This window comes from Lepidochelys olivacea (genome assembly GCF_965140295.1).
Source record: "Lepidochelys olivacea isolate rLepOli2 genome assembly, chromosome: 5".
NCBI classification, from domain to species: domain Eukaryota; kingdom Metazoa; phylum Chordata; order Testudines; family Cheloniidae; genus Lepidochelys; species Lepidochelys olivacea.
Window position 1 is genome coordinate 29,623,367 of NC_140415.1, and position 11,801 is coordinate 29,635,167.

General features: G+C 43.5%; 1 protein-coding gene across 1 annotated transcript in view; it reads right to left on the reverse strand.

The window, feature by feature from the left end:
• The window catches only part of PLCXD3 (phosphatidylinositol specific phospholipase C X domain containing 3), a 158,413-nt gene extending 150,221 nt beyond the window's left edge, over positions 1–8,192 (reverse strand). Inside the window, exon 1 of the mRNA XM_084627661.1 lies at positions 7,841–8,192. Coding sequence (XP_084483787.1) covers positions 7,841–7,943 — 103 coding nt within the window. The 5' untranslated portion in view covers positions 7,944–8,192. The remainder of the gene's footprint in view (positions 1–7,840) is intronic.
• Between the last annotated feature and the right edge of the window lie 3,609 nt (positions 8,193–11,801).

An 11,801-nucleotide genomic window follows, 5' to 3' on the forward strand; every position in this document is an offset into this window, starting at 1 on the left:
CTCCTCTCTCTTATCTTGTCCCTGACTCAGAATTATCATAGTAAGTTTGCCCATGAAGGCCTCATTATTAGGACCCTTCTCCCTCTCTGTAGCATGCCCCCTCTCTCAGGCCTTGCTCACAGTTTGTTCCTCCTGGGAATCAGCCAAGCCTCTGCCCTCCTTCTTCTCTAGGTGTCCCTGCTCCAGTACTTCCTGATCCACTGCTCCCTTCTCAAATTTATCTCCACCCCACCCAAGTCCTTGTTAATATACATCTAAGGTGCTTTTGTATTATCCCTGGAGGGCTATATCATAGAATCATAGAATATCAGGGTTGGAAGGACAGGAGGTCATCTAGTCCAACCCCCTGCTCAAAGCAGGACCAATCCCCAACTAAATCACCCCAGCCAGGGCTTTGTCAAGCCTGATCTTAAAAACTTCTAAGGAAGGAGATTCCACCACCTCCCTAGGTAACGCATTCCAGTGTTTCACCACACTCCTAGTGAAAAAGTTTTTCCTAATATCCAACCTAAACCTCCCCCACTGTAACTATATGGAGGGTCTTCATTCAGAATTACGCATTCAGGCCCATTTATTGGGGTCTCTCCCTCCATCTTTTATCCTTCTTACTCAAGAAGTCTAGTCTATCCCTATCATGACCACACTGGGTAATGACTTTATTACACCTACTCTCTGCAACTTAAGTCTTCCTTCCACCTCTACAGGAGGACAGCCAGAGGGTAAGTTTTCTTTTCCCCCATGCACACAGTGGATGGTTATTGTCACCCCTCTCTGTTGCCAGTGCGGTTTAACTTACAACTAGGGAACATGCAGTTGCTGAGTCTACCACTCCCTTTGTGGCTCTCCAGGTTACTCAGATGGGAACAGTCTTTATCCCAGACCCACCTTGTACCACTTGCCTATCCACAGAGCTCCATGAACCCACAGTCCATGTATAGGCAGTTTCTGTGTCCTTTCCCCCTGTCCACTGGTAACAGACTACTGTACGGGCAATTGCGGCACCCTTGTTCACCCCTTACATCTTCTTGCCAGGTTTTCATGAAGGAGGTTTCTCAACCTTCTTTCCCCTTCCCTGGTTGTGGGGGGAAAGGAGGGGATAGAGTTTTCTACATGGGAAGTCTGCTTCCACATACTCCTCTATTAGTTTCACCACAGCCTCTAATGATTCTAATGATTCTGGCTGATGCCTCTGAACCTAGATTTGCGTGGCCTCGGGGAAACTTTGCATAAAACTGTTTGTTCTAGGACAATAAAGTCCATTAGAGCCTCTTTGTCTTTCCTCTGCCTGCCTGCCTACCCAGGAGTGCTATTCTCTCCATCTGCTGGGTCTTCTGCATCTCCATCTGTTACTTGGCTAGCCAGAGTAGCATTTCCTCCCTCGCATCCAGAACCCACTACCCTCACGTGGGTCACGTTCCCTCAACCAAGAGTGTTAAGGACCCTAGACTAACCCCCACTTGTCACAGGGTGCTCCCTCAGCTACCTGGTGTGTCACGCTGTCTAGCCAGTTTCTATCCTCTCACAGTCCTGAACTCACCCAACCTGCTTGCCTTTCACCTCTTATACCTTTTATTGCACAGTTCTTTTGCAAACAGAACATGACACTAGCCTATTGCAGCAGGGGCTTTCCACACAGCTTCTTTCCTTCATACAGCTAACTTTCTGAGCTCCTCCTCCTTGCTTCCTGTTCCTGCTACTTATATCCTTTCAATTACTTCATTAGCCTAGTAACTACCACCCAGGTGCTCATACCCGCCCCCCAGTGATCAGGGTGCTGCTGCTAGCACTCTGTCACAGAGGGGTGGGGCTTAGGACACAGTCCTTTCATCAGCATCTCCCATTGGCTAGTTCAGGTGGCTCCCTGTCTTGCATGCTGGCTTTTGTGGCTCTCTCTCCCCATTCATTGCACAGGAAGCCTAATCCAGACTTTGTGGATCCCATTGTTGTTCCAGTGATTTCCAAAGTACCTAAAAGTTAGGCGTTGTGACGCTGAGCATCACAATGCTTATGTCCCTTTGTGGATCTGGGCCACAGTCGTGTCCCAGGCTTCCTAAAGATGATACTTATTTTTCCAAAGAGTATCATTAGCTAACACCAGCATTTCAAAATTAGAGATTTGGATAACCAGATGTGCTTTGGGATTGTTAATGCTTTATAGGAGCAAAGGGCCAAATTGCAGAGGGTTTGATCTTGTGCCAATGAAATCCATGGGAGTTTTGCATTAACTTTAATGAGAGCAGGATCAAGTACATAGTTCTTAAATGAGCAAGAGCTCCTTTTGAAATCAATGGGAATTTTGTTCAATTAAAGACCACAGAATTTGCTCCATAGTTGTTAATAATATTGGTGCTGTCTGGCACGGTTAGCAGATTCAGCAAAGCAGTCATAGATCAAACATACATGGAGACTGAATCACCCTCACATTCCTAGAAATAGCTGTTCCTAAAGAGTGTTGACGCATGTTAGCAGGGAGGAAACTTGCATTGTTACTGACTGTGCTGCACCTGATCTCTGGACAAAGCTACACGAGGAAAATTAGTACCAATTTTACTGCGACATTTCAGCTGCAGTTGCTGGAAAATGGCATGAAATTTCTTAGCACAGATGCCCCATTAAAATCTTAAGGCTCTTGTGATGTCAGCCAAGTAACCACTACCCTTCATGAGTATCAAATGTAATTTAATATGTATGGAAATAAATAAATTTGATGATCTGCTCAAAACTGACACAAATATCTCTTTAAAAAAAAACAAGCCCTGTATTTTGAAGGGAAACTTGGTCTGTAAATGTCCCTATACATTTAAAGTTAACTTATTTATCATTATATGCAACACACTGTGACAACAACAACAACCAAAAGCTATTAACAAAAAATAATAAGCAAGTTTTTTATAACACAAGCACAATCTGACCTAGTGATTGGTACTTCATAGATTTCCATAGCTGGATATTAACGCCAATACCAAAAATGCTGCAGAAGGTAAGCCATTTAGGCATTTTGTATTGTGAAGACAGTGGGAGACCCAGGCAAACACACCACAAAAATAGAGGCACAAACTGTAAAGAAGAAGAAACTACTATGATGTGTAAAAACAGAAGCAAAAGACAGAGGGACACTAGTAAACAACAGTTGCAATTACATTGACTTGAAGTACCTTTGACTGGTGATACAAATGTCATAGCACTGGCAGCTAGTGTTTAGGGCTTGCAGGAAATGAGGTAAGAAATGTTGACATTTATCATAAGTGTTTACTGGGACACCTAAAAGCCATTATAATTTACATTAGATTGTTAGAGCCCTAGTACAGTACCAAAGGACATAACAGAAAATTTCCCACAAATCAGGCTTCCTGTTAATCCCAGAACCATCAGGTTGATCTAGGTTTACCACCTTGATTAGCATTTCAGACTGCGACACCAATTTGGGCATCAATTTAGTGTATTGTTAAATAAAATCTTTTGATGAAAAAAAGAGAAGGAGGTGGGGAACAATTGCTCTAATAATCATGGCAAATCACGCATTGTGAGCTGTCATTCTTTACCTTATTCGGTTCAGGGACCAGACTGACATTTTACATGAGATGTTTTTGAAATGCTACAGAAAATGAAGTCACATACTGAAACACAGTATTTACTCTCTCTCTCTCTCTCTCACACACACACACACACACACACCATAACTCACAGTCAAAACTGGGATTTTCAGATATGCCCAGGGAAATTAATTGCCATCCATTGAAATTCAATGTGCATTGGGCACCTAACTCTCTTAAAGTCCTTTGAAATTCCTAGAATACAAGATTACTTTACACCAGTAGTTTATCATGATTTTAAGTGATAGTGCATTTTACTCTTGTATTGCCCCTTTTACTCTGGTAAAGTAACACAAAGAAACAGTATTTCTCAAGGAAATGGTGTGTGTGTGTGTGTGTGTGTGTGTGTGTGTGTGGAGTAAGAGAACTACCTCCACATACCCACAGAATATGTATTTGTTTGGAATCAGCCATATACAGCAGTAAATAAATATTATGCAGCCAGTGTTCCTGTCTGTACAGGGGCAATACGATGGAATAAGGTACCATAATTTAAGAGAGAGACATAACAGTAGCATGGACTACGCTAGTTTACCTCCTCAGTAGTTCACCACCATTCATGTGCCATATAGAGAGAAGCGCTATTTTCAGAGCTTTACTATTTTCACAATTTCATCTCTTTAGCTGTGTTTAAAATCAGTGGATTTATGCCAGTCCTTTTACAACGTAACTGTGGCATCCAAATGACTCATTTAGAGAAGACTAACCCCTGTTCTACAGAACAGGGTTAGGTTGACTTAGCTGTGGATGTGTCTTCACTTAAATTTGGCTCCTGCTGGCATAAGTGCCTCTCTACACCAATTTAGTAACACCACCTCCCCAAGTGGCATACAGTCACAGTTGATCTCATTTGTCAACACAGTGCCAGTGTAAACATTGTATTGCTTATGTCAACTGTTACTGGCCTCTAGGAGCCATCCCACAATGTCCCCACACTGACAATACAATTGATACAAGCACTCCTGGTGAGGATGTACACTGCCGACACAAGGAGCCAAGCATGCACACAAGCAATGTAACAGTTATGGTGGCTGTAAGCTGACATAAGTTAGTTGACATAATTTTGTAGTGTAGACATGGCCTAGCAGAAGAAGACATTTAGAACTAAGAAAAGGAGGACTTGTGGCACCTTAGAGACTAACCAATTTATTAGAGCATGAGCTTTCGTGAGCTACAGCTCACTTCCTCAGATGCATATCGTGGAAACTGCAACAGGCTTTATATATACACAGAGAATATGAAACAATACCTATTCCCACCCCACTGTCCTGCTGGTAATAGCTTATCTAAAGTGATTTCCAGCACAAATCCAGGTTTTCTCACCCTCCACCCCCCCACACAAATTCACTCTCCTGCTGGTGATAGCCCATCCAAAGTGACAACTCTTTACACAATGTGCATGACAATCAAGCTGGGCTATTTCCTGCATAAATCCAGGTTCTCACATCCCCCCCACCCCCATACACACACAAACTCACTCTCCTGCTGGTAATAGCTCATCCAAACTGACCACTCTTCAAGTTAAAATCCAAGTTAAACCAGAACATCTGGGGGGGGGGGTAGGAAAAAACAAGAGGAAACAGGCTACCTTGCATAATGACTTAGCCACTCCAAGTCTCTATTTAAGCCTAAATTAATAGTATCCAATTTGCAAATGAATTCCAATTCAGCAGTTTCTCGCTGGAGTCTGGATTTGAAGTTTTTTTGTTTTAAGATAGCGACCTTCATGTCTGTGATCGCGTGACCAGAGAGATTGAAGTGTTCTCCGACTGGTTTAGATAAGCTATTACCAGCAGGACAGTGGGGTGGGAATAGGTATTGTTTCATATTCTCTGTGTATATATAAAGCCTGTTGCAGTTTCCACGATATGCATCTGAGGAAGTGAGCTGTAGCTCACGAAAGCTCATGCTCTAATAAATTGGTTAGTCTCTAAGGTGCCACAAGTCCTCCTTTTCTTTTTGCGAATACAGACTAACACGGCTGTTACTCTGAAACCTGTCATTTAGAACTAGTCAGTCCAACATATCCATACCTCCCCCGCACCACCATTTTTAATGGCAGTGGGTTTTTTAAGTTTGTCCGTTGGGGATACTAGCTGGAATGGGTGGGAGGAGAGGGATTCTTTCATGATCTTTTAAAGAACGGAAGCAAAAATTGTAATCAGACTGACAAGATCATTTTGAACATTTGTGTATAGCAAACTAATTGCATGACATATAAAGAAAGAGGGATACATCCTAAGTTACACTGAAATGCCTGACAAAGCCAGGCTATACCTATATATGTAATATCACTTTAATAATAAAAATGCATGTCACTAATGCCCATTAGATGCTTAATCTCATTTGGTTTTCAAGCATCCAAGTCAATACAAAATCATGTACTCATGTAACCACAAGGCACTCATTTCTGGTGTTATCCCTAAAGAGTTCATTTCTTTAGAAATCTTATAAGCATGAGTAGCACAGTGTTAAGTGACACACCCTGCAGACTATCATCTTCTGCTGCAGCGAATTTAGTTTGTCAGATATTCCACATGTGCAGCCCTTTAATACGACAAGTAGCTACAGGGATTCAAAGGCTGTGGGTTGAACCGTTGGTCAGGTACTTGAGGAACAGCTTCAAAAAGAGAGAAAAGGGGTGAGGGAGATTATTGGGTTTTTTAAAAATTCAGACTAATGCAACTGGCAAATAAACATGTTGCAGCCCAGTGAGCTGTTAACACTCTGATAGGGCAATTAATTTATTAGCATTTAATAGTCACCAGTTAGCATTTGCTGAATACGAATGCTTTTTATTTTTTGGTAATTGTTTTGGTGGTATTGCTTCTCCCCCCTGCCGAACATTCTGCCACACCAATCCATTTCAGTCACGTAATTATTGAGAGAACACATTAGCATTTCCAAAGATCTGTCTGGTTTTTACCTTTGCTCTGTCTGGCTGCAAACCCTCACTGAACAATGAGAGTTCAGAAGCAGGCAAATGTGGCATATTCCTACTACAGCTCCTATAAAATGACAGCCCAGTACTTCTCACCAGCTCTTGTTGATTTTGAACATATACTATATACTATACATATACCATATACTATAAAGCCCTTATATGCTCTCACAAAACTGGTACCCTGCATTTGACACTGCCTTGGCAGTCGAGAGGGTGTAATAATGATACTGCTTTAATAGTCCTAAATAAGTTCTCTTTCAATTTCCAAAGCTGAAGATGCTTTGCTAATTACAGCTCATTGATCTGTAGGAGATGGAGGCGCAAGGGTGGGGCTGAGCATTAAGGATAGTCAAACAGTTTAGCACTCCAGATTGTGCCGGTCATTTAAAAAGTTAAGACAAAGTAATGTTTCCTGTGTCCTGGGCTGTATGAGCTTCCAACCCATAGTGAGTCTTTTACAGAAGGATGTGGTAAGCATGCAGTGTCTTTCTTTCCCTCAGTCAAACTGACCTGAAGAAAGTAAGGCTTGTCTCTCTCACCAAACCCAAGTTGGTCCAATAAAAGACCCACCTTGTCGCTCTAACATCCTGGGACCAGCATAGCTACAAGAAGACTGCATACAGGAACCTTTACACATACTTCATACAAGCATCAAGCACAGAACAGGAGTTCACAGCAATTGCTGGCTCGCTCTCCCACAGCCACACAAACACACGCGCTTCTGCATTTCATTGAATAGCTGGTTCCCGTGCACATCTGCACCAGATCACCCCAGGGCCAACATGTCAAGCAGCCCTGCCGGGGAGAGCAGCTTTGCTGCGGCTGGGGGGCTACCCCGAACTTTCCTCGCCTCTTCTCGCCGGGAGGGGCTGAGTCTCTTTAAGGGAGACTCGAGGAGAATATTAATGGCTCTGGGAGGGTCTGGCAAAGAAATCGCCAGATCCATCCAATTCAGTGTCAACAAGGAGGAGGTGAATGGCCGTGGTGGAGGGAGGATAGGGACCTGAGCTGCAAAACCATGGCGGGGGGGGGCATAAGGGCACGGAGAAGGGAAATGAGGGGGGGACAGACCCGGCTCCACAGGCACAAAGGCTGCTCAGAAAAGCAGTCACCTTGCAAGCAGCGCTCCGGGAGAGATTTCACCCCTCAACCCACCGAGGCAAGAAGTGGAAATGCAAGAGCTCGCCCCATTTCTCAGCGAAGGAGGCTTTTCTTGGCACATGCTAGTTCATATCGCCATGTAATAAACATGACGGGGATGGGGGGGGGGAACAAACCACCCCGCGTAGCTGCGGTCTCCTACCTGGGATGGCTAGGTTGGTGAGGGGGAGGCTGTGGATGCTTTCTGGCAAAGTTGCCATCCAGTCTGCGGATGGCAGCTCACTCTTCCCTTGGGATGAAGCCATGCTGCGGCTGCTGCTGCTGCTGCCTTGGCCACCGGAGCCCTCCTCACTCCTCTGCCGGGCAGCCTGACTGCCTGTAATCCCCGGCTCGCTCCTCCCGCCCTGCCGGCGTTGACACTCCGCTCTGCGCCACACCCACGGGATGGCGCAGACACATGCTCGGGAGTCCACACGCTCCCGCCACGCAGCACCTGGGCTCGGCTGGAGCTTGTGCGCTTGGTCACCGCGCCGGCTTGAACGCCGGCCCTTCCACCAGCCACTTTGCCTTGCATGTTAACCGGGTCCACGCTGCTGCCATATGCCTCTCGCTGCCCCCCCCACTTTGTTTGCTGTTTCGGCCTGACTCGCTGGAACCAATTTGCCCTGCTTCTGATTGGGATTTTTGCTCATTCATGTTTCATCAATGGCGCAGAATACTTCCTCCCTCAGGGGCTTGTTTATTTTTCTGGTCTGTTTCCCCCTGCTCCTCACAGAGGCTTCTGCTTCTGGGGCTGGCCCTCTCCAGAAGCATGGTTTTCATCTCCCTCAATCTGTCTCCTCACAGTGAGCTTCTTCCTTTATTTAAAAATAAGAAGCTGACATCATCCTCTTTTGTTCTTTGATCTTTAGGGCACAACTCAGGGTTGCCTCTTCTGCACTTCATTCTGCGATTAAAAGGATGATCTAAGTGTCTGTTTTACATTGAGAGGGGTGGTGTATGTTCATGAATGAACTCAAATACCCCTTTCAATATATCGATGTGTATAGCAGTTTAGGTGGGGGGTGGAGACATAATTAGGACACCCCCCTCTACACTTGGGCATGGACACTAGTGGGGAGTGTTTAAACAGGAGCAGGCATGAAGCCATCAGCCCTTAAAAACCTCCATCTAGCACACATTGAAGGTTTCAGCAATACAGGCTATCCACAAGCGCATAGAAACATAGAAATGCAGGGCTGGAAAGGACCTTAAGAGGTCACCTAACCCCAGTGAAGGGGGCTGGCAGGACCATACATAGACCATCCCTGACAGGTGTTTGTCTAACCTGTCCTCAAACACCTCCAATGATGGAATTTCCACAACTTCCCTTAAAAGCCTCTTCTAGAGCTTAACTACCCTTAAAAAGTTTTGTCTAGTATCTATCTTGCTGCAGCTTAAGGATGTTACTTCTTGTCCTACCTTCAGTACACATGAAGAACAATTGATCACCATCCTCTTTGTAATATATGTGAAGACTGTTATCAGGTCTCCCTTCAAGTCTTCTTTTCTCAAAACTAAACATGCCCCGGTTTTTAACCTTTCTTCACGTATAAGGTTTTCTGAACCTTTTGTCACTTTTGTTGCTCTCCTCTGGATTCTCTCCAACTTGTTCACATCTTTCTTAAAAGTGTGGTGCCCAGAGCTGGACACAATACTCCAGCTGAAACCGCAGTAGAGACCAAGTAGAGCACGACAATTACCTCCTGTGTCTTACATACAACACTCTTGTTAGCACACTCCAGAATGATATTAGCTTTGTTTGCAGCTACATCACATTGTTGACTCATATTCAATTTGTCATCCACTATTATCACCAGATTCTGTTCACTAGTTCAGCCACTTAACCAGTTATTCCCCATTTTGCAATTGTGTAGTGTTTTGTTATGGAAGGGCTGTCCTCTGCTCCCTACACTGGCACCTCCGACAGTACAGAGTTAAATTCAAGGTCTTGGTCCTTACTTTCAAGTGCTCTTTGGCCTGGACCCAGCACATCTAAAATATCACACAAAGCTTTGGGATGAACTGGGATCAATGACTTGGCTTTTCAGACACAATGGAACTTTCTAGTTTCTATCCTAAAGGTCAAGCTCAACTGTGCCGGGGACAGAGCATTCTCAGGGGTCAGCCTGAAATTTTGTAACAAACTCCCCCACAAAGTGAGAGGGAACCAACCAAACAAACCTCATCACTTTCCATGCTAAGTGGAATGTGCACGTCTCTGACACAAACACAGAGCAGCATGTACATCAAAACTAGCAGCAAGTCACAACCCTACCAAAAACAAAATACTACAACACATACACAATTCTCCCCCTTGGGAGTGAATGAACCAAACATGATTGTGGTCAGTCACATTACTTAATGCACTACTGGAAGACGCTCAGATATTGCAGTGATAGTTTAAGAACCTATATAAACTAGACTAGTAGTGAGGTGACCTAACTCAAGACTTCCAGGTCTCTGGTCCCCTATGACACAGATGGAACATGTTTTGTCTTGGCCATTTGCAACAACTGCCTGATGGGGAGCAGTAATGTAACAAGGGACTGATAAATACTACTGGCAGGAAATTGAACTTCCTGTCCTGGCTTCAGTGACATGCCCTGTGCCAGAGTTACAAATTCCCTGTCACATGAGAAGTTTTAGTGTTCACGACTCCAGTAATTACTGGAGTCTTGTTTTAAAAAATTCACATGAAAATAAAACAAACTCAGCTAAAAGTAACAGTCACAATCTAGTCTGTTAACAGTTTCTGTCTTAGATCCTGTCAGTGGCTTTCTGATCCCATGGCTGCTTGTTCTCAAAATAGCTCTTTCTGCAGCAGGCTCTTCAGTGCTCAGGTAGATCAGCCACATGGACTTCATCTTTTCTATTCCTGGTGTTTTTCTTAGTAACTGGGGGTGCATGGGTTAGTTCTGCCAATACAAGAGCAAAGTCAGTAGGCCTCTGTGTCCTTGTTTCAATGTCTTCTCCTCCTCTAGGACACACTGTCAGGGATAGTTATGACAGGTGGCTTTGGCATGCATGGTATATCTATTCTCTTGGTAAACTGCCAGCTTCTTTTTGTTTGGATTTTAACTTTCTCTCCTACTTGCAATGGGAGTAATTGTTGAGCATTTTTGTCATAGTATTTCTTCTGGTTCTAAATTCCTTTTGTAGCTACTTCCAAGTTAAGTGCCTTCACTTCAGGAAGATTATTAAACTTAGGCTGAATGACAAATGTTTGAATAGTGCCACTCAACTGGTACGCCTACTAAAGCATCTGAGGATGTTGCAAATTTTTTCTGACAATTCTAAATATTGAATGCATTATCTCTTTTTATTTTTATCTAGTTCTTGATATTTGTTTTGACTTCTCTGCTAGCTCATTTGACTGTAATAATAATAGTAAAGGCTTGATGTGATGTGTTTGAACTGATAGGTGAAAGGAAATTATTGAAATGAACCACTTGGACCATTATAGGTTATCAACTTCTCTGGAATCTAATGGTGAGGAAACTGATGTATAATGTGGCATTGCATTGTTACTCAATGTGGCAGGCAACAACTCAGTTTCAAAAAACAAAAACAAAAAAAACCCTGAGAAGTAGTTACTCGTTTAAGTCAAATTCACACTACAGATAAGACAAGCATCTCTCTAGTCCCAAGAACAGTGGAGCAACTTCTTGGCATATGGAGCATTTAAAAAACATTTAAATAAAAAAAATGGATGTTTTTGTTTTAACCCCCACAAGAAGGTATTCAATAGAAGTAGATCTCAAGGAGGGATTTGAATAAAGAGAAGGTATTGAACTGATGCTCCACCCCAGGAAAGATGTTTGATCTGTAGTGAGCAGTATAGAAAAGAAGTGTAGAGACATTTGTGGGATGAGTGGGCAAACAGGCATCCAGGCTACCATGTTTCTCTCCAATATAAGCAATTCTTTACTCCTTGCCGGTTAATGTGCAAATCCATTCCTTCCAAAGTAACTGGCCTTATTATATGCCATAAATGAACACAAAAGTCCATATGGTCCATGCTGTGAAACAAAACAACAAACTGCACTCTATAGCTAAAGACAAGGTATCATTTTGCATCATCTTAGAGTGACATGAAAGAAGATACAATATAATACTACACA